General features: G+C 33.8%; 1 protein-coding gene across 1 annotated transcript in view; it reads left to right on the top strand.

Annotated features, from left to right (window-relative positions):
* The window catches only part of LOC145662983 (uncharacterized), an 89,033-nt gene that overhangs the window by 55,872 nt on the left and 8,740 nt on the right, over positions 1-24,421 (top strand). The window contains exons 5-10 of the mRNA XM_081729078.1: positions 3,506-3,622; positions 9,989-10,121; positions 16,136-16,254; positions 18,362-18,484; positions 20,273-20,401; positions 24,351-24,413. Coding sequence (XP_081585204.1) covers positions 3,506-3,622; positions 9,989-10,121; positions 16,136-16,254; positions 18,362-18,484; positions 20,273-20,401; positions 24,351-24,413 — 684 coding nt within the window. The remainder of the gene's footprint in view (positions 1-3,505; positions 3,623-9,988; positions 10,122-16,135; positions 16,255-18,361; positions 18,485-20,272; positions 20,402-24,350; positions 24,414-24,421) is intronic.

Here is a 24,421-nt window from a genome sequence, read left to right on the forward strand (position 1 = left end):
AAGACATGAGAGCATTTTTTGTTCTCGAATTTCATGTAAAACAGTCTGTAGTTAGCGTTCAACGAAGTTTCAGGATAAAGTTCGAGTTTGATCCACCAAGTCGACGCTCAATTCGGAAGTGGTACAGACAATTTAAAGAAAATGGGTGTATCTGTAAGAGGAAATCAACAGGCCGGCCAGGAGTTGAAATCAACAGGCCGGACACAATTCATCGTATGTATGCGATATTCCCCAGCAGCCCGCAGAAATCAACGGTTCGTGCAAACATAGAATTAAATTTGAAGCAAACAACAACATGGGAGATTCTGTGGAAATGTTCGAAATTTCATCCATACTGATTGAAATTGTTGCAGGCGCTTAAGCATAGTGACAAGGAGAAGAATCTTGAGTTCTGGGTTGCGATTCAAAACGTTATGAAAAGAGATGGTTTCATTAGGCTACCTTCCACCTTTCGGGAAAAGTAACAAATAAAATGTGAGGATCTTGGCTTTGAAAAATTCTCATAGTTATGAAAGACATATCCGTAATTCCTCCAAGATGATTTTTTCTTTTTTTGTGCAGTCACCCGTAAATAGTATGGCCCTGTGTTTTTTGAAGAGGGCACTGTAAACGGACTTTCCTGCCTTCAGTATGCATGAACGAGGCCACACACGATGAACTTGCCTGTGGCTTTATCATTTTTCATGCAAGTTGGACAGTTTCTTCATGCATGTGTGTGTGCGTGAAGATCATTTAAAACTGTTGTGGGCCTATAACAGTTTACCTGAAATTTGAGTACGTATTCAAGAAACTGTTGCATCTATTGACTCTGAGATGTTGGTAAGAGTGAGACAAGAATTAGACTATTCGATTAATGTGTGCCATATTACAAAAGACACCCATATTGAGCGTATTTAACGTGGAATATGACACGTATATGTACACGTATTTGAGTTTTTCTTTCATTTAATATAAGTTGCATGTCATTGTGAATAAATAAACGTGATTTCTCCGAAACGTGAGCTTCTCAATAAACTTAGAAATCGGGAAGATCATTTACAATAACCCTGTATAAATACATTTGTTTGCAAAATACTATAGAACACAGATAAGAATCGTTACAATTGGTATACATTGGAAATAGTATTGCAAAAGAATCGGTATTATTAAATTTCCACTGGTAAGATACTACAGTTTGGATAATTAAGATTATAAATTACTGATATGAACCAAACAATGAAAAACATTATTAAAATTTTAACTGGAAACTTCCAAGAATTAACATATCTAGATTCTGTTTTTCTTATATATGTATATCTCATGTTGTGTGTCTTAGTATTTACAAATGTATAGATGAATTTGCTTTTACCTCACTCTCCTCGGATGTATATTACTGATTGGAACCCCCTTGCCTAATTTACCAGGAATTGTCATTGGAATATTAACACGAACACATTTGCACTTTTACGTTAAGATATTTAAGTTTCAACTGTTCATAGAATAAAACATGACAAGCTTAAAGTTAGGAACAAATGTAGTAAGGATCCAACCTTTAGCGAATCCAGAATGGTCGTTTGGAGGGAGCGGATTGCCTCTGGACGATTAATGTAGGTATCAGATGTATACGTATCAGATACGTAGGTATCAGATATAGGACGATGCAGAGGTATACGTCAAATCAGAATAAAGTAGCACAGTATTTTACGTAGAGGCTTATAAAAATGTAGCCTTTGCCTCCCACCGCCCTCCCCGTGGATCTACCAATGGATCTAAGCTTCCAATGTACTATTTTTAAACAAGTTAACTTTGTTATATTATGTAGCTCCTAAATTACCACAATTTTTAGTGTCAGTAGAATTAGATCTAATTTTAAGATTTACAAAGTATGTATCCAACAGCGTTTTTTCTTTACATTTAGACTTTTGCGTAGTAAAATGCGAAACAAATTTAAATTTGCATCGCAGTTTGTAAGTTTTGTAGCGCACTCTCGACAGCCAAGAAAATTATTATTATTATTATTATTATTATTATTATTATTTACAGTGAAATAGTAAACATTTTATATATATTACAAAGAAGTATGATAATGAAAAGCAAAGTAAGGAAATAGTACAGCAATTATATTTTTCAAAAAAAGTTTTAACTTTGACATTCTACAGATTGATTAAGCTGGTAGCTTTTTGCGAATGTGTCCATATATTTTTTTAAAAGAGTTTTGAATCAGCAATGACTTGAATAAACAGGTACAGTAGAGCGTCGATTATCCGAAGTAATTGGGGGACATGGGTGTTCGGAAAACTGGTTTGTTCGGATAATCGAACTGTACATGTTTATCTGCCATGCGCGGAGCGGCACGCCTCAACTCTAAGCTGGCGCAGCTGTTGCTGTGAACAGCTTTGATACTGCCGCTACTTCTACAGCCAGTGCCAAACCGACAGAAGTGTGCTGATTGTTGAAACACAGCGACTGGCGGCTTGGCCGGTCAGCAGCGCCTTATGAAGGCCCCATTAGAAGCAATGTTCCTCCAGTGGTGGCTCAGTGCGGCGACTGCTGTGGGAAACTTGGTTTGGGAGTGAGGGGGATGATGGACGGTAGGGTGGGAGAGTAACAGGTGCGAGCGAGTACACAGTTCGGTTAAGCGGTCGTTCGGTTGACCGACGTTCGGATAATCGACGCTCTACTGTAATTGAAATTACCCACCACAAAAGTCAACTTAATTTTTTACGATGAAACAGGGTATTTCACACAAAGTCCAGTTTCTAATTGTAGCCAACTGCTACTCTGATCCAATTTGTTTTCCATATTTTAAACATTTTGAACCGAACACTATTTTTTTCCCAGTAACTTAAATGTATAATAAGCGAGCATAGCAAAACAGGCTATTACTATGAAATAAATATGAAAAAAGATAGGAGGACAGAAAAGAGTACTGCTAAGGTCCCGTATTTTAGCTAGTAATCTAGTTTTTGGAAAGCAAGCTCGCGTCTTGGATTTGGAGAGTCGATTGAGCCACTTTCTGTACAGATAGAATCAAGTGTCGAAGAGGATGGGGTCTCTGTCATTAGTTCTACAGTTTGTTTCCAATAATTTGTTTGTAGTCAATAGTAGATTGTGTTCTTGAGAGCCAAGAGACACATAAAAGTAAATGTCGGGTTTCCAAGAAAACTAATCACTGAGCTCTAACTGTATGTAAGATCGAAAGCGAACCATTCTGTCATAAAGGAAAGATAATGATAAACTGTTTTCTGTTGCAAAAATAGCCCACTTCGGTAATAAATTATGATCATAGATGCATCACATTTTCCAATACAACTTTTTGTTTTCATCGCATTTCTAGAATTTTGTGTAGCAAACTGCGATGCGATACCGCTTAAATAAAATGTTGGTGTCCAAATACTTCGACGGAGTGTCATCTTCCTTCTTAATACTATTGGTGAAATATATTCTTGAAATAATGATAATGTGAAATAAGAAGAAACTCACTTACTAATATTTTACTCTATATTACTACATTTTGTTTTGATAGGAGTTGGACCATCAGCTGGAGCGTGTAAAGGAAAGATTTACTTGAAACACTATTACGAATTGAATTGTACTCCAATATTTGAATCAGGAAACGAGTGCCCTAGCAGATTTGATTGCCGTAAGTAACTGAATTTTATGTTTTGCTAGTAATTTTAAAATTGGAACATAATCTATATATTAAAATGCTAGGTTTATGTTTGTTGTCAAGAAAAGTTTATATGTTTGTGGCCCATTCTTTTGACAGTGATATCTCGGAAAACCACAAACTCTAGAAAGATGCCGTTTTTTCTAATCAATTGCAAATTTTGTGTAGATTGTTCAATCCTAATTGAATATTTGAAAATGGCCATTGTTTCTTTATTACATTTTTAGAGGCACACTGGAAATATTGAAATTTTAAAAAGTAAAGAATCATATGCTACGAGTTATACATTCCAACACTACACATTTGTATACGGGGTTGGTAAGTCTCTCCAGCGTTTGTTTCATGTCCAAATGATGAAAAATGAAGAATAACCATTTCTCCAGTCTAAGATGAATCTTTTATTGTTTGGAGTTTTGCCCAATGAACACCATGTATCACTAACAATAATTAATTGTGTGTGTAATGTGTTTGCTTATTACATACTGTATGCAAGAAAAAAGAAAAGACGGATCATATATGAATTAGAAACTCCTACCGAAAGTAGACTCAAATCTTACAAACGGTGCGAGATATTGAAAAAAATAATAATAAAATCTCCCTTTTATGGTAGCCCTTGCCAATTTTTTTTATCAAGACGTCTTTCATTTGTATCTGTAAAGGGACATGTACAAATGTTGTGAGGAACAACAAGGAGATTCATGCTTATATGTGAATGATGTTCTGTGTAGAGAGCACAAATTCAGCTAGTATTCATATAAAATATTTTTTTTCTTATTACTCAAAGCAAAAGAGAAAACAGTTCCTCGCATCAAACAATCATTACAAGACTGTAGAGGATCAGAAATTTCTATAAGACTAGTTGCCTAAGTTAAGGAAGAAAGTGTACAGCATATTATATCGCAGTGAATATAGCAAAGCGTAATAACTATTAACTAAATCCTGCCTATCATGGATTAACATATATGCCACCATCCAATTGCTACCATGTCAGAGCTTTCCTCAAATAAGTTGTAGATCTCTTCGTATCATTTGATTCCAGTTTTGTTATGTGAGGAAAAGTACTCTAAACTTAAATTAAATAGAAACTGGTAGAATTATATCATCATCTTTTTTTTATTTTTTATTTTTTTATAGAGTACAAGAGTACAAAATTCCCACATCGCGACGTTCATAAATACACTTGGACATCACCAGACGGAAAAACGCATAATCAAATTGATCACGTTTTAGTAGATAGAAGAAGACAATCTAGCATAATTGACGTCCGGTCGTTTAGAGGGGCTGATTGTGACACTGATCACTACCTGGTAGTAGCGATAATACGGGAGAGATTATCGTTCAATAAAGGTAATATTCAATGTCCGAAAACGAAGAGATTTAATTTAAAGAAATTAGAAGAGAGCCATGTAAGAAAGGAATACCAGATTGAAGTTTCGAATAGATTCTCGGTTTTAGAAGACTCGGAATGCACTAGTGTTGAGGATACTTGGATTGAAATTAGAGATAGCATTAAAAGTTCAGATAGAAAAATTGGGACACGCGGAAATACGTAGGAACAAACCATGGTTCGACCAAGAATGCATTAAACTAGCAGAGAAGAGAAAACAGGCAAAATTACGGTGGCTACAAAATCCGAACGAAATAACTACACAAAATTTCGCAGATATCAGGCGGGAAACTTCCAAAACTTTTAGAACAAAGAAACGCGATTTTTTGAAAGCTAAAATTAAGGAACTTGAAGATAATAGTAAAAATAAAAATTTTCGGGACATGTATAAGGGGATAGGCGAATTTAAGAAAGGCTATCAACCTCGTGCTTATATATTAAAGAAAACTGACGGAACAGTTCTCACTGATACAGATAGCCTCTTAAATAGATGGAAAGATTTCTTTGACGATTTGCTGAACACGCAGCCAAAAACTAATGCGCATGGAGAAAAGGAGATACACACCGCAGAACCGTATATTCCAGAACCCAATCGAATAGAAGTAGAAGCCGCTATAAAGAAATTAAAGAAACACAAATCTCCGGGTGTGGATGAAATTCCGGCTGAGTTAATTTTAGCTGGAGGCGAAAAATTGTGGAACAAGATACACAAACTCATTCTCCTTATCTGGAACAAGGAAGAATTGCCACAAGAGTGGAAAGAATCAATCATTGTTCCAATTCACAAGAAAGGCGACAAAACTGACTGTAATAATTATCGAGGCATTTCTCTTCTGTCAACATCCTATAAAATCCTTTCAAATATTCTATTAGCAAGACTGACCCCATACGCAGATGAAATTATTGGAGATTATCAGTGCGGATTTAGACGAAATCGATCAACTATCGACCAAATATTTACCATTCGCCAAATACTCGAAAAAAAGTGGGAATACAATATCCCGGTACATCAGCTATTTATTGATTTTAGAAAGGCTTACGACTCGGTTAGGAGAGAAACATTGTACAACGTTCTTACGGAACTTGGAATACCGAGAAAGCTAATTGGATTAATTAAGATATGCTTAAGTGAATCTCAAAGTAAAGTCCGGGTAGGAAAATTTTTGTCCACGAGCTTTCACGTCCAAAATGGCCTGAAACAGGGAGATGCGTTGTCGCCATTATCATTTAACTTTGTGCTGGAATACGCTATAAGGAAAATCAAAGATAGCAACCAGGGCCTAGAGTTGAACGGTATTCACCAGGTGATGGCATATGCTGATGATGTAAATTTAATAGGGGATGATAGGAGAACAGTAGAAATAAATGCAGAGATCTTATTAAACGCTTGCAGGGACATGGGTTTAGAAGTAAATGCAGAGAAAACTAAATACATGGAAGTGCGTCGGGACCGTAATACGGCAAATTGTGGGGGCGTTAAAATATTAAATAATACTTTTGATAAAGTGGATACTTTCAAATATTTAGGATCAATATTAACAGATGAAAATCATATTCACGAAGAAATTAAATGTCGACTAAAAGCAGGGAATTCGTGTTACTATTCGGTTCAAAATCTCTTGTCGTCGCGAATTCTGTCGAAAAATTTGAAGCTTAAAATATATAAAACGATAATGATGCCTGTTGTTCTGTATGGTTGCGAAACATGGTCACTTACTCTGAGGGAAGAACATAGACTGAAAGTATTTGAGAACAGGATCCTGAGAAGAATATTCGGACCCAAGAGGAACGAGAATGGGGAATGGCGGAAACTTCATAACGAGGAACTACATAGTTTATACGGTTTACCCAACATTGTTAGGGTCGTCAAGTCTAGGAGGCTTAGGTGGGCAGGTCATGTAGCTAGAATGGAAGAAAGTAGAAACGCTTTCAAAGCCTTGACTGGAAGACCCATAGGAAAACGACCATTAGGAAGACCTAGGCGCAGATGGGAGGATAATATTAAGATGGATCTCGCAGAGATAGGAATACAAAGTAGAAACTGGATGCAATTAGCTAAGGATAGAAGTCAGTGGAGAGCTTTTGTGAACGCGGCACTGAACCTGCGGGTTCCATAGGCCATAGAGTTAGTTAGTTAGTTAGTTATAGAAATATAATTCTTTTCAACCAAATGGCTAAAATTCTAGAATATTTTCAGGTATTAATCGTTCAAATGATATGTAAACGCTTGCAATTTTAAGGTTATAATGCAGCGATAGACGATGCTAACAAAACCTACGATGTGAAAGTCTGGTACAGATTTATCGGCAGAACACTAAGATAGCGGAGGATGGGGTGGAGGCGGGGGTGCGAGACCATTGCTGTAAGGACTAACTTGGGTTCATCTACATTTTTAGATACATATAAAAAAAATGAGTTTCAGGGGGGCTGAAGGTGGTCGTCTTCCTGGCTACCCCCCTAGCTACGGGCCTGGTCTGTATTCTACTAGAATAATGGTTCCCAACCTTTTTTTGACTGATGACATACTATACTGAACATCCAGGACATCACAACACACTTCTTTGACATTTTAAATAATAATAATAATAATAATAATAATAATAATAATAGTGAAACGAATTAGTTTTTATAATGACTATATAGCACTGAGCATTGTTGTTACCGCTGGAGGTGTTCACTGGTACAGTCTGTCTCGATTTTTTAACTAATTATTATTAAATTCTACGTGACTTTTTAACTCTAAAATTTTGCGATACATCTTAGGAGACTGCGTGACACACCAGTGTGTCGCGACACATCAGTTGAGAACCACTGCACTAGAACATTTTGTTCGTGGAGCATGCTGAGATTCTTCTTTTCAACTTCTACAAATGGCATCATGAGCATCATGCCTGGAGCCCGTACACACTTTACTCAACTCAGAGAAAGTATCAATATGTAGATATATTCTGAGAGATATTGTATAAGACAGCATTATAATAAAGAATTCTGTTAGGACGGACTCCTATATCCTGTGTTACTAAGCTAGTTGACGGAAGTAAACCCGTAAAACTTTCGCTAAATGCACTGTTAACTTTTTCAAAATAAATCATTAGGAATTGAGGATAAATAAGAATAGAGTAAGATAAAGTGAAAATACACGAACAGAAGAAATACGTAATATTATGTATACAAGATGTACACTCTCGTCTTCGTTTCTTTCTTTCATTTAATTGTTTGTTTAACAGTTTTCACAAAGTAAAATCAGAACGTGAATGGTGTTAAAAATAAACCCATGTGTATATATATATATTGCAAATAATGTTATTTATTTATTATACTTTCATGTTCACATCCTTTTATTCTATTGCAATATAACACAAATAAAACTCGAGACATTAGATTTTGTTAATTATCCAAAACTGGTACTCTGGTCTTTTGCTACTTAATGGATAATGACTAATTATACTCAAATTAAGAAATGAATTTTGTCGAAGAAGAGATTGGAAGTTTTCGAGACGAATATAAGCAATGTGTTATTTAGTCATGAACTAACTCTGTACTCACCAAAGTTCTCTTAGCTAGGATGATGGAGTAGATCTTGCTTATCCTATGGACACACGTACACTCTCTCGAGTTCTCTACCAAATCAGTCCATCTACCTTTTCTTTCTAGTTTTGGTGGCGTCATTACTCTTCCGCTTGCCTTAACATTGTAACAGTCTCCTGATTGCTCGAAGAAGGAAGTGTTTACGATTTAAACCAACACGTTGCTACATAAATTTTGTTTCTTATAGAAGGAATGTTCTGTCTGCACATAATTTTAAGTTGCTACATGACTTCCTTAATTAATCTAAAGACATGTGAATGACCTACCAGCACCAGTTTGGGAGTTGAATTTTATTTCGTTTAAAATATGAAGAATTTACAAAAATATTGTGATAATAGTTAATTAAATATATTTTCCCTTTCACCAATTAATGTCTGTCATATTACACTATTCTCAATTCTTACCTGTTTGTCTTGTATCTCTGCTGTTGAGGGAAGCCACATGATTAAAAATTGTTTTCATAGTAAATAAAGGGAAGAAAACGTGAATAGAAGAATTAGTACATTCGGTAAATTCTCTTTCTTTAGTTTGAAGAGATAAAAGTTTAATATTTACGAATGTAACTTCCCTCAAGAGCCTCCACTGGGATTTAGCGGAAATATTATTGGTTTTGCAGATTAACAGGATAGAACGACAGTTTTGCTAGTTCTTGTTTATTCATGTACACCTGAAGCAACTCATATAAGCTTCAGAAGTTATCAATTAACCTCTTGCGTTCCAAGTGCCATTTTCCTATGTGCGTGCTGTAATACCAAGTTTTCACTTACTGTTGAAAGACTGTCTAGACCGTTATATAAGGCATAGTCATTGCATAAAGTTCAATGAATATATTTTTTTTGTAAAATCGCGCACACTCACACATCCACAATAATATTTGCATTGTGGAACATTTGGGTTGACAAAAGGGAAATTTTGCTGTTCTGAAGGGATTCTATGCTGCTTCAGGTTGGCAACACTGACCGAAGATCAAATACAAAGTTTCTACTTTTCCGATCTCGAAATAGATCTCGGAGATGCTATTTGTTTATCGTCAAAACAAACACACATGTGTCGTAATTGAATGCTACCTTACGCCTGCCATCTACTGAGACAAAACATTTTTTCTTTTCAGTCAGTAAGGTGCTGCCACCTAAGGAGAAACAATGGAACTAACTCTTGCCTTGCATCCACTAAAAAATTTCATCACTTCCAGGATTAATAAACCCTTAATAAAGGATACGTTTTCGTGACATCCCTATGGATGTCACTGAAACGCAAGAGGTTAATTCTTTTGTTAGTAAATATAGTTCAGATCAAATATATATGTATATGCATATGATACGATAATATGTATATTATGTATATGTAAACTTATTTCTTTATAGATGAATTTGAAAATAGACAAAATCATAAGTGTTACTTTGGTGGAAAGGAATACGCAATGGATTCTGAGCTTGATGAAGACGTATCACCTAAATGTTTAGCAGGATGTCGTTGCCAGAAAGGTTATGAGGGGAGGTATGAGCATTTATTTTATTATTATTTTCCTCTTTATGTATTCGAAGTAATTTCTCACTTTTGATATTTTAGCTCGAGAAAGATAAATGAAAATTGTTTTTTGTCTTTGTTCGCTTAAAAGAATATAGTTACTAATTTCTGCATTATTATTATTTTAAAATTTGTTTTCATTCAAATATTGGAAATGATTACGTATAACGATATGTTATTACTTTGTTATTCTTATTTTTGAAGGGTTTCCCAAATGTGTTGAAAAAAACCTAGTTGTTACTAGTATAGGAAAAATGAGGAAGAAATCCCTGTAAAATAGTCGGAAATACATATATGATCTTTTAACATTTGTTAACTATTCCAATGTCCCTGAAAGATATACTTTCCATCCCACAATAACAGTGACAAATGACCTGACAAAACGTCGACCGAATAAAGGAGTAATTTGTGTTGTTTCTATAGTGTACTGATATTCACTGACAGTACAGTTCCTCAAGAGAAGCCAGCCTATCTAATTTGTAAGGAGAAATGTCGATGTATAGGAAGAGCAAGGGAGGAAGAGTCCTTACATTTAGTTTTATCTTTAACCGGACAATAGCACAATGAAAATTAGTGTTAATACAGCATAGCCATAATTTTGATCATTGTAAATATATATCATCACATTATTAATCAGTGTAAAAAGATGGCAAAAATATTTTATATACACAACGCAAATTACAATATAACTGTAATCTTAATGTAATATTTCGTTTGTATATATGTTGTGTGTACTCTGCGTAATTTATAATATAAAATAAATTTCACAGATTTTGCAAACATCAAAAATTGAAAAGTTTTCTTTCCATTTATGAAATTTTCCAATATTCTAAAGAAGTTTGTCTCAAACTTTCAATGCCATGTCTGAAATCATTTTAGTTCAACACTTATGTATGTAATATCCTAAAGTTTTCCGAGTCAAATAATACAATTTCCTTCCTGAGTACAAAATTGTCATATTTGTACTCAAAAATACACATTATCATCTCAAAAATAAATAAATAAATAAAATAAAACGTACCCTACTCACAAGGCTGTTCGCGTTACGCATAACAACACATAAACACTTTATCAAATCACAACATTAAAATACTCAATACTCTTTATTTACCATCCTTAAAAACGTAATTTAATTTGTATTTAAATTTACAACACAAGTTGTAAGCTATAATATCTTAAACCTGGTTTGAGTAGAAAAGCTCGCAGCCTACCACAACCTCGTGTGGCCAAAATCTCGCGATACCAATTGTATTATCGATTTGTTCAGTGTAGAATGTTCAAAATATCGTTGTAAGTGTATACACTAGAAATAACTTATATATACGAAGGTTGGAACTTTAACAATGGCAACTACTTTTTTTTTTTTTTTTTTTTTTTTTTTTTAATAACATACAAAATGGATGCTTATTACAAAGGTTTACAGTCCTTCAATGTAGTCACCCAGCATTGTGTATAATACATTGCCAACGATGTGGAAGTCGTTGGATATTTGTAGTAGCAGCTGTTGTGTTGATAGTTCTACAGGGCCAGTCTACAGCCTAAAGAATCTTTTGAATAGTTCTAAAACAAATACCACGAAGAATGCTTAAGTCTGGAGAGTAGGGTGAATGGTGCAACATATCCCACTCTCAACGATTGAACAAATCAGTCATAGCTTGCACTGTATGCGCCCGAGTGTTGTCCAGCAAAAAATGGGTGGGTTCGGCAAAAAGTGCCGTCGCTTCTTTCTAAAGACTGGTGACAAGTTTTGTTCTAGAAAGGAACAAAAATACTAAGCATTGACGGTTGGATGTGGGGAAACAATATGCGTTAGGATTACACCGTCCCAGTCGTACCCGAGAATCCTAAAATCTTTCACATCTCTGGAGTTCTGACGAACTTCGGATTTTCGTGGTGACCCATTATGACGCTATTCATGTAGCTCGTACGATTTGGCCTGTGTTTTAGAATTTAGAATAGAACAGAATTTATTAATATGTATATGAGTACAAAATAGTTACCTAATAATCTTTACAAACAATTCAGGGAGAAGCTGAGCTTCTGCTGTTTGTAATTCTCCCTTTCAGAAATTACTTACATATTATAGGATGGCGGATAAATTCTTAATATATATAGATAACACAAAATTACATGAGATTATAAATACTTAATAAGTTCATAATAAAAATAATAATAATGACACACTAGCATGATATTGTCTCAATTTTCAAATACTCTTTTAGCTGTTTTTTTTTTTTTTTAATTTGCTAAAAGTTTGTAGTTCTCTGATACTTAGGGGTAGGGCGTTCCAGCCCTTAATACACTAGTACTTGATACTTTTGATGCCATAATTTAATCGTGGTCTAGGTTCTTCAAGTTCTTTGTTTGTCTTTGCAGTGTGCTAACTGAGTGTTTTATTTCAACTAATTGTGTTGAAAATATAATTGCATCTTTCTTGAGGATTCTGTACATTAGGCAATTTATTCTATAAAAATAAAGTTTATCTAATTTTAATATGTTCAGTTCGTGGAATAGCGGTTCTGTATGCGCAAGGAAATGTTCATTTTTTTATTATTCCTATTACTCTCTTCTGAAGAACAAGGAGCTTTTATTTAAGCTCAGCACTTAAGTTTTCACACCAGGCTTCGACTCTGTATGAAAGGTATGGGTAGATGAATGCATAATAACATATTCTTGCAATCGGTTCCGGAAACGCTTTTGATATTTTAAACATTAACCCAGCAATCGGTTCCGGAAACGCTTTTGATATTTTAAACATTAACCCAGTGTGTACCAAAAGTTTTTTTTTTTTTTTCTGATTTCAGAACAATGTTTCTCCCATGTGAAATGTTCAACAAACCAAACACCTAAGTATTTTATGTTTTCCACAACTATTACTTTTTGAGAGCTTATTGTAATAGGATAGTCATTAATGTTTTGCATTTTATGCCTGTTTCTAAAGAATACGCACTTAGATTATCACAGTGGTTTCGGATTAATAAATTAACTTTAAATGTTGATAAAACTATCTAACTTAAAATTAATCGACTTTTGTATTGTTTTAAGCTCTGGTCCTTTCATGAATATAACTATATCGTCCGCAAACAAACAGCACTGGGATTTTTTCAATACACATGGCAAGTCGTTAATATGTAAAAGGAATAGTAATGGCCCTAATATGGAATCTTGAGAAATTTCACAGTTTACTAGTGCTGTGGTTGGTGTGTGTTCATTCACACTAGTGTATTGCAATCGATTCTTTAAATAGCTTTTCATAAGATGGAAGGCGACTTCCCATATTCGATAACATTGTAGTTTCTGAAGTAATATTTTGTGATTTACGGTATCGAATGTTTTTTTTTAAAGATCAATGAAGACACCTATCACATAATTACTCTCGTCAAGATCATCTGAGATGTAGTTTGAAAGACTATTAATGGCAAGTTGCGTAGACTTACTTTTCTGAAATCCATATTGTTCCTGAATTATTATTTTATGTTTTGTTATGAACTCTATTCATCTGGTATAGATTACTTTCTCATATATCTTGCTCAAAATAGGGAGTACCGAAATTGATCTGTAATTATTTTTATATTTTTTTTTACCGCCTTTGTACATTGGTATTACTTTTGCGATTTTCATTCAATCAGGGAATATTCCTGTTTCTCAAGTTCTATTAATTGTATGTTCTAGAATGTGTGCAATTTCCTTACTAGAATCTTTGATAATTTTTGTGTTTATATTGTCATATCCTGTGCTTGATTTGTTAGGTAAAGCCCTAATTATGCGACATATTTCAATTTCACTTACAGGCTTGAGAAATAGACTTGCTTCAACAGTTCGAGATATATGATGAGAATAGTCCCCTGGTAATTTTTTTATATTTGCATCCCACCTCTTGTGAAAAAACTGTTAAACTCATTTGCTACTTTTATCGGGTCGTTAATAAGGGTTCCAATTCATTAACGATATTTATTTCCGCATGTTTTCCCTTTGAATATTTATTGCAGATTTGATGACCTCTCACTTTTTCTTAATATTATTCCTTGCTTCGATCATATTATTCATATAATAGGTGTTTTTGGTATTCTCGATAACTTGCTTTAAAGTATTGGGATATTGCTTGTATTTTTCGCAAAGCCCTAAATTGAATAAATTTTGATTCCTTCTTTTCCAAAGAGTATCTTTTCTTTTAATTGAATGAAGTATAGCTGTCATCATCCACAGTTGGATTTTTTATGTTGCATTTATTAGGACGTCTTTTCGTTACAGTGCATTCTTTTATATGCTTCTCTATTGTTGTTTAAAGAATTTGTAAGGCTTTTGATGGGCATGCTGTAGTGTACACTCCGGTTTCGGACCATTTTGTTTCTTTTATCTTCTGCTTTATTTTTTTGTAATCCCGAGTAGCAACTTCCCGTACTTTTTTGTTTGAATTTCTAATGTCAGCGGCGTTGACATGTAAACGGGAAAATGATCACTAAAGGATGCTGTAATTGCTTCTGACACTATTTTACTATTTATCATATTTGTTCCAATGTCATCTATTATACTACGTGAATTTCCTTGAATACGGGTGGGAACCGTTATATACATTTTGTTACTATTGCTATTTAGCATATGTATGTACTCTGCGCTTTAGTGCTCATCATTCAAGTGAATGTTAATGTCCCCTGCATATATGCAATATTTATTTTCGCTATTAATTTTAGTTAGTATTAAAATTAAACAATTTTTGAAATCCTTATAATTTTTATCAGGTGACCCATAGATGACTCCTATGACAATGCTCTTTTTGAAATTGGGATCGGTTATTTCAACCCACAACATTTCACATAAGTTAACGTTAGTAATTTTGTTTAGGTCTTCGCGAATAAAATAATTTAATGACGTTCTAATGTACAGGCCTACTCTTCCGTGTTCTTTTCGGATGTTATTGCAATTATAATTTCTTAATTTGTTTGCATAATTATAATTAGGCAAAGTTACATAATTTGTTTCTTCTCCATAATTTGTTTCATCCAACGTACTCGTAATGATACGGAGTAAGATAGCCAATCCTTCCTGCTCGTAACGTTTCAAGTGGGTACGAGCAGCGTCGTATCGTAGCAATTTCCGTATTTCTGTCAACTCAGGCGGAACCCATTTTTCTTATGCCCAAGCTTATCCAAGTTGTATATTATTACATTATTATTATCAAATTGCACTGTTGGATATCAAATCTCACTGTTAGTTTTCTTGGCTTGTAGATATGTTTAACTTACATATGTTTTCATGATGATCCAAACTTTCAATATACGAGTATCAGTCCCCTAGATTTTTGTAAATAACTATAAAGATGATCCTAAATCTTCCAAATAAGTGCAGATAATGATCACTGAAGTCCATAATTGACTTTCTGAGAACATGTTGGCCCTAACTGATATTAAAAAAAATAATCACAGATTTCAAGATGGCGGGGGAGGTTCGTGATCTACTTTACCCATTCTTCTATTGCCAATATGTGAAACTATCACCGTCTGCGTTGTCTATTTTTCACTATTTTCACGATTCAACAGTTTATTTGATGTATTTCAATAACATAGCATAGCCCTTCTCCCACCAACTTTGACCCCCTCCCCCTTCATTTCTTATAGCACTCAGCCGCTATAACTTTGCACATATACGTATTTTCACATCCTCTATCAAGCGCACTAAGTCTCATCCCGCAACTCGATTCATCCATTTTGGCCCTTTACTTGTGAGTTCGAGTCTCGGCGGGAGCTCATGTGGTTCTGATCCCATGTTAAGCTGTATGTCCACGTCTCATATAGCCTCGCTGCTGAACGGAACGATAAACTAAAAATCAAATCAGAACTTCAATTATCATGTATTATTCTAACTATTGTGAGACGTTGCTGCGGAAATATACATGAAAATACAAGGAAGATAAAAATTTAATCGGAAATGATAATACTCAAAGACAAGCTTAATCGTAGTAACGGTATCCTTTCTGTATGTTTCAGAGCATCCTTTACATGTGCTTCAATTGAATGCCCAGAATTATTTATGGGACCACCTGATGATCCTACTTGCATAAGACAATATTCACCAGACAAATGCTGCTCAATTAGTACTTACTGCCGTAAGTATTGATACGTATAAGAACAATAAGTTTTTTATTGGTGTTAAACAAAATTTTGTAATAAACAGCATCAAGATTTAAATTTGCACAATGAAGTTTACGATTACAATGTTTATAACTAATCTTACCATACTTGAGATATATTTTTAATAGTATGAAATAATCGAATTGGGAAGAAGACATAAAATACTTTTACTATTTTTTAAAATTTATGATACTATCTATCTATCTATCTATCTATCTATCTATCTATCTATCTATCTATAAATATATATATTACATTAGTCTATTAGTCATTATTTTTATTTTACCATTCAAAATTTTTAATTTCCATTTTACTAATTGTCAGTGGCGTATTTACGATTTTGTTTTGGGGAGGCTTTGCTAACTTTCGGGGAGGGCTTTGCCTGAAAATGTGAAAATTCTGCAAGATATTTCATACACTTTACTATAGTAAGTAAGATTTCGGGGGGGGGGGATTAAGCCCGGAAACTTTCCCCTAAATACGCCACTGCTAATTGTAGATGACAGAACGTTGTATAATTTCATTCTAATATTCTCATAACCATTCCGCATTTCTAAGAAATAAGAGATGCATGTTCTTATTGTGAATACGTTATTCTACGCGTTCTGATTGGCTGCGAAGGCAAGCATCGCAACTCGAAGAAATTAACATGTGTTGTCATATATATATGTATTGCTCTATTACCTTTTTAATAATATAATATACTTTCGTTTCAGTCTTTAAATTGCTTTAAATTGAAATATTAATTTCATAAATAAAATATTAAAATAAATAAACAAAAAATATGACGAGAAGTAGCTTCTTTAGAAAAATGCCGGTATTGCATACCGCTCCAAAAATCCCTTATAACTATTTTGCGTTTTGTACAGTCTGATATAAAGAATATGTATTTAATTTTAACTTATTGCTATGTATGAGTGAATAGTAGTCCGAGCAAAAAAAAAAAAAAAAAAAAAAAAAAAAAAAAAATTACCTATAGTTTTCTCTGATATATTACATAAGGCAGTTTGCTATATGCATGGAAGGGATGGTCATTATTTTAATATCTTTGAGACAAAGTTTACACGGGATTACTTTTACATTTTATCACTACGCAGATTGTAGTTTCGAAGACTGCAGCGTTGTCATATTGTTTCCTGTAGAGAAATAAAGAATTAATAAAATAAAATGAAGAAATGAATATAAATAATTTTAAAATAAAATAAAGGAAAAGAAGTAGTTATTATGAATGAAACAATTATTAAATGAAGAGATAAATAAAACTAAGATTAAGTTATATAATATATATTTATATAATGAATATTAATATATATAGATATTAGATGACAAGCTGCGATACTGTCTACAAGATAAAACCTAACCTAAAAGTCAAATGAAACTAATCTAATGTAAGCCTAATCCACGCTGTAATGAAAGACAATCCTTACCTGGTATGCTGAAGAATCCTATTGGAACCGTCTTAAGAACGCTTGTACATCTTGGGACATATCTGTATCTTCTGTACCTGTAAAGAGAAAAAAGGCAATTAATATAATTCTGTAAATCTTATTACTGTTATGTTTTCTGTATCCTATTTTATTGTTGTTTAGCTTTACTTACCTTGGTCTTAATAATAACTTCCTCGTGCGGTTAATTCATTTATTTTATGTACGTTATACCATGTTAGATTATTTGTTTTCGAAGTAATGCTGTCGTGTGTTGTTGATTCGAGGATGAGAATTGCATCTTCACCAAGCTTGGGAGTGCGTTGTCAGATGCGAAGATTTTATATGGCGACCTAGAATTAAGAGTCACCTCGCGGATTATAGCTTTAATTGTGCCTTTACTTAAGGTGAGTGGAATTACTTAAATTTATTTGTACAAGACCATACCACACTTCATATGAGTTTCGAATGGTTTCAGCGATGGGCAGCCAACCTCGTTGTTCACTTGAACATCACTTTATGAAGGGGTAGGTCAAGTCTTCATTGTGCCTATGATAGAAAAATGATTTAATTGCACTTTGTGTGATGAATAACAAGAAACAATGTAAAACATATATTTCCTACAAAATAAATTATGTATTAACTTCCATATTTGCAGCTTCAAACTATTCAGCGTCTGATATATTTAAATGCGAATACAATGGTAAAACATACGTTGAGGGACAGAGATTTGAAGTAGAAGAACCTTGCAAACAATGCATTTGCCAAAAGGGATTTGATGGTAAGTATTTAGTAGTTGTTAATACAACAATAATATGATTGCTTTTCTTCTTTTATTTCTATTTTTGTATAAATTAGTGTGCAAAGTATTCGAGATGGCGGAACGCACTGATGTCAAGTGATTGTTTCTATGGGGGAATATTGTCATGGTAGATATTACTGTTCTTATATATGAACCTGTACACAAAAAGTTTCGAAAGCACCTATTATATGAAAAACAATGGAGTCAACGGATATTTTTCTGTATACCATGTCCAAATTCGACATCATTCAGCAAGCAAAGACTGCAACTGAACTGGAAATTCAAGTCGGATCTGTGGCTTATTGCAAGCAATATTCTCTGTCATCAGTCATACATTCCTGCTCTTCAGATCAATGTTCTGCCCCTCAGACCACATTTACTTTATTACAACTCCTGTTTCCTTATATATCAATCTATGAATCTATATTAATTGTGATCTATTCAACCGTAATGAGCATTCATTAATATAGATTCCTAGATTATCCAAGCAGAGAAATTGTGATACAGACACATGATCTCAACAGTTGAGTAAGCTGAAGAATGGAAATGTGTGGCTGGTCAGCGAGTGGACTGGGCAGCATAGAGGTTAACGCAATAGCAACATAAAACTCTGGTTCGATTTACTATATAGGCTCTCTTTGAATTTTCATTGGAGAACGACACAGTAAAGCTTTATTGCATTTCATTAGCTTCTAGAAAGTTCTGTAGCACTCTGACCCTATAAAGTGCGTGAAGTAAGAAGTACCTGGAAAATCAGAAATAGTTTCCACCAACAACGTTATCTGTTTCCTACGCTCATGTGGAGTATGATCCCAAGCTGATAAAACAGTAAAATTTGAACCAAAGAAATCAGATGTGTGGCTTGTCTCGTCGGGGGTTCTGAATTGTCATCCCGCGTATGATTGTCTAATGAACGGAACAGTTGTAATCCAACGGTACAGTATCTGTAGATGTAGAATATGAAAGAATACATTAACGTTTTCCAATCAATCCGGATAAGAGTGACCTTAGCAATATGTGGCTTCTCGTTATCCTGAAGCAGGCTAACATCTTTACGACTCACAAAATCTAGCTCCATGCTTTCCAGTTTCTATGCACACGCTCCAGTTGTTGCGATTGCAAGTGGCTTCAACCAGTAGTGATGATACCGTGGAGCATCGCAAAGAGCTCATTTGTCATCTATGTCAATACTTTGTCCAGAAAAGAAACTTTACCCTGACCAGGCAAAAAAGGAACAGAGCTATCCCGAGTCACTGTCAATTCACGTGTGACATCATCTCACTTTATACGCATTCCTAAGCTGATGGAAGTATCGTTAAAACGCTTTTGCCTTGCAATGTAATGGTCTCACCAAGTCTCACATATTTTGGCCATTATCGGCTCCAATATAGTTGCCTTCAGTGCGTAATTGTCTGGTGCTTGTTGAGTTCTGTATGTGATGCGTCTTGAAGAGAACCACCATCACTGCAGCAGGAAACTTGTAAGGTGCTTTGTTTAATATGTACTAAACTCGTGATGTGTAATCAAATTTAACACTAACACACAATATAGTTTCCTTTCGTTACAGTGTGTGTATACTTTTCAACGGACTCTGTACCTAAATATATTTATATATAACCAAAAAAGATCCCAATCTTTCGAAGTTTTAAGTTTTAGTGCTACAAAACTGGAAATGTTCTTGATCACTACTATATGTATGTTTGTGACTATATATATGATAGATAAAACTAACATGATTTTTTAATATGTGTATTTTTTTTTAAATAGGGAGAATTGCAGAACCATGGTGCACAGATATATCATGTGGAATAGAAATCCATGAGAGTGCAGATCTCCAGAGAGGATGTGTGCCTATCTATTTTGAAGGAGGGTGTTGCCCTATTGAGACACTTTGTCGTAAGTAGTAAGAAGTATGCATGACCATACTAAATTAACCAATGCTGGAAAGACATTATATTCCTTCACGCAATTTATATATATATTAATAATATTAAATATAACGGGTGTTCAGAAAGTTACTATGCAGTGCCATGTTGTGTGCTAAGTGATGACTGATATAATTGTCAATTAGTAATACTTCAGTTAGTAAGGTGGTTGTCAATTAGTAAGGGATCACTTCCAGCATCTCTTATAACTTCCATGACATTAAAGTTTAGCTTCGAGTTAATTTCAGTTGTTTAAAGTGGTTTATGGGAAATAAAATACGGCAAGTTATGCACAGCATAGTTACTTTCTGAACATCCTGTATGTCTGTGTTAATAATATTAAACATAGACATTATATGTTCTAATGAAATTGTGGGCTTTTGTTAAATACACTGAACTGCTTAAAAGCGATGTTAGTGGAAATCAAAAAAGACATATTTTTGTTTGTACGGGGACACGTCGTGCTCCATTTTTCTGTACAACTAGAATCCAAAGTCCTTCCATAATCGAAGAATATGGAAGAAAGTATATTACACGAGAAAAAGTAGGAAGTCAGTCCTTTATTTACTCAGCTTTTTAATTGAATGAGCTGATTGGGAAAGTAAAACATGAGTATGATGTCGCAATTTAATTAGTAGGAATAAAATTTGGTAAGGATTTATTTCTGGCTGATGAATGTTTTGTACACTGCTATTAGTCAGGTGCTGTCTGATCGAAATTAATCTGAAAGCATAATTATGATCTAAATTAATTCTTAACTTTTATTCTTGAATGACTTCTCTTCACCCCATGTTTTTAATACGATTAATTGTATATAATAAATTTAGTAAATTCACCATTCACCATTTATTAAGTATTCATTAAAGAGCAAAATATAAACATGAATTGTTGTATTTCTTTTTCTAAAAATTAGTAGTAATTTATTTTCTTAGACAGCGTTGTTTGTTGATGGTCCGAAGTTTCGTGAGAATACGTTTCAACAACTTACGATCTTGTTTATGTACAGTCAGCGACAAAAATTCTTTCCATTTGGTAACATTTATTTTGGGAATAATGATTGTATGCCTGGAACGTACAACGATGGTATAGCTGGAATCTACAGAAAATTACTTTCTTTTTAATTTACCGAAAACTGTCCTCAAATTATCCTTCCATTCTGAAGTTATTTACGAAACTAACTTCATGAGATGCTAAGAACTTTTGTCGCTGACTGTACAACACTAACCAGGAATGACATAATTTTATAAGCAAATGAGTATTATAAAGGAAACAGAATCAATTAAGAAGTTTAATCTGAGTAAATTTCTCATTAACAACTTATATAAATAATTATTACGGCACGACATAACTTGGTTTAAAAATTTTGATTGTTTAATTTTGAAGGACATCTTAATTTCCATCTATTATTTTCTTCTGATGGTAATTTTTAAATACAATCAATTACTTTTTTAGTAATCAGTAACCTTTCCTATTCTCAAAATGAGTATCTTTGTAACGATTAAGATCTACCGATTAGTCTACTTAATGAGATATTTACGATAGGCAGAAAGAGGAAATTTGTAAGGAATTGAAATATGTGGGTACAGTTCAGAAACTATTCGTAGACTTAGAGAAAGTGTATAATTCGAGTAAAAGAGTGAGGCTACATACATGGGCGTCCACAGGAAGATGCAAAGTTTGTAAAATTAAATATAATATGGCCTTTTGGCATAGAAAGCTAAGCTTGGAATAGGAAAAAGGGAAGAACGTGGAAAGGGGCCCTCAGGGACTGATTTTTATGGTATCATCCCATATTTTACTGATACCTTACTATCATACGACAAATATTTTGACAATAGAAGTTGGAAATGTAAAAAAATAAAGAAAATATTGGAGAATTTAAATTTAGAAAAAGTGACTCGTGTCCGGAAATTTGATACTTAAATTACAGGGAGGGGCCACGGCTTTCTCTAGTCTCTCCGCCTTCCTTGACCCCATGGCTATATAATATATTGGAAAAATTCGGAATTAAAAAAAAAAAAAAAATAAAACTGAAGAGTTGTTGAAGATGTGTCTTAGTGAAACGAGAAGTAAACTGTCAATAGGAAAAAGGATGTCTGACTCTTTCGGGATTTATAATGCCTTCGGTCAACGGAATGCCTTATCCCTATTTCTTCTCAATTCGCTTTAGAATACTCGAATAAGAACATCTTATGATGCATATATATATTGAAAATTCTTCCAATATTTAGTTGTAATATGTTCTTGTATTATCGTTTTATATCTACATTGTGTATTTGTTTTATTTTTGATAATGTAAGTTTATGACAAGTTTACATTATTTGTACTTTTGCAGAGCTGTATGATACATTGAACGATAATAAAATTTAGCCTAATATCTAATCTAATGTAATCTAGCATCGTGATGTAACAGAGAGCTACTTGAACTAATTGGTAGTGAACTGGTAAAGAAAACAAAACGTTGTATTATAATATTAATTGTATTTCGGTTTAATCTGAAATTCTTCACGAGAGATAAGGAAGTAGTTAGAATAAGGAATATAAGGGTTTTAAAAGGTAGAAATGAAGAAGACCCACATACAATAACAATAACATACTATATAAGTTATTAGCGTTAATTACCTGCTTTGTTGGATTAAAATAAGAAACGATAGTAATGTTTCGTTAATCAGTCACTTTTCACAATTACTGAAACGCTCTCTGATATCGGTCATTTTCGATCATCTTTATATCTTCCTCTCTCCCTCCCCCAAGTTGTGGGGCTGAATTTGTATTTAAACACCATCGGAAGTGTCAGTGTTCATCTCAGTGAACCCGAAAACTATGGATTCGACGCTAATATAGGTCATTTTCGATCATTTTTATATATCTTCCCCCCTCCCCTAAGTTGCACCTTCAAAGTGAAATGATAAAAACCATCCAAGGCCCGAACCTCATCTATGTTGAAAACTTGGTTGAGATCGGTCGAGTGTTTCAAGAGTTATTAAGTCACAAATGTAGTCACTTTCATTTTTATTTACACACTACCTGAAATGCCTGTACTTCGCATGGGAAGAATAGGTTTATGGAGCATATTTGAAAGGTATATTTTAACCCTATTTCTTCCCTCATTACTTGTATTTGAATGAAGATGAAATGACAAAAGCCCAGTATGACCAAGTGCTATGTTCAAAAATTAAGTTCAAACGGTAGAGCCGTTATTTTTTGTAAAAAAAATATCCTCCTTAGGACACACATTTCAATAGAAATAATGGTAAACAGCACATGTCAATCGTGTGACATTAAACTACAGATCTAATCTTTCTCAAAATGGTTTATTTGTTTTCCCGTAGTGCGATTAAAAATAAGCTCACTTTCATTTACATCTATATAGATATCCATGTCAGTAATCATTTTAACCCCCTTCCTAGTATGGTGCATTGTTAGGCCATAGATGGTACGGTTGGGTCGGATTTGACTCAGTGCCACTTCAGATCAATAGTCGGAAACAGTAGTACTTTTCAGAGAGAGCATATATGTTTTAATAAGTTATGATACATATAATGGACTCTTACTTTCGTCAAACCAGGAAAGGCATATACTATGTAGTAATTTCTTTTTTTTCTTTTCTTTTCTTTTTTTTTTTTTTTTTTTTTTAAAGATAAATATCTGTCCAAAGTGCAGTAAGCAAAAGCACATTTTTGGGTTGGCTCCCACCCGAACCGTACTATTTAAAGATTAAATCATAAAACATAAGACAGCACAACAGAGTACCATAAAGAATTGCTTAAAAATGGAGATAGCACTAATAATCTGCAGATAAGTAATATAGAGGACGATTAAAACTAAAACTTAAGCTATTACCTAAGAACAAATCATTTTCCATTTTGCGTACTATTGAAAAATAAATGTAAACAATGAGTTTTTATTTTCCTTTGCAGCGAAGAAAACTGATACCATCATTCCAAGGGCTGGAAGTTCAGTGCCTAATGAAAGTACCAATGGTATGACA

This window comes from Thermobia domestica, chromosome 10 (genome assembly GCF_964235325.1).
Source record: "Thermobia domestica chromosome 10, izTheDome1.hap1.1, whole genome shotgun sequence".
Lineage (NCBI taxonomy): Eukaryota > Metazoa > Arthropoda > Insecta > Zygentoma > Lepismatidae > Thermobia > Thermobia domestica.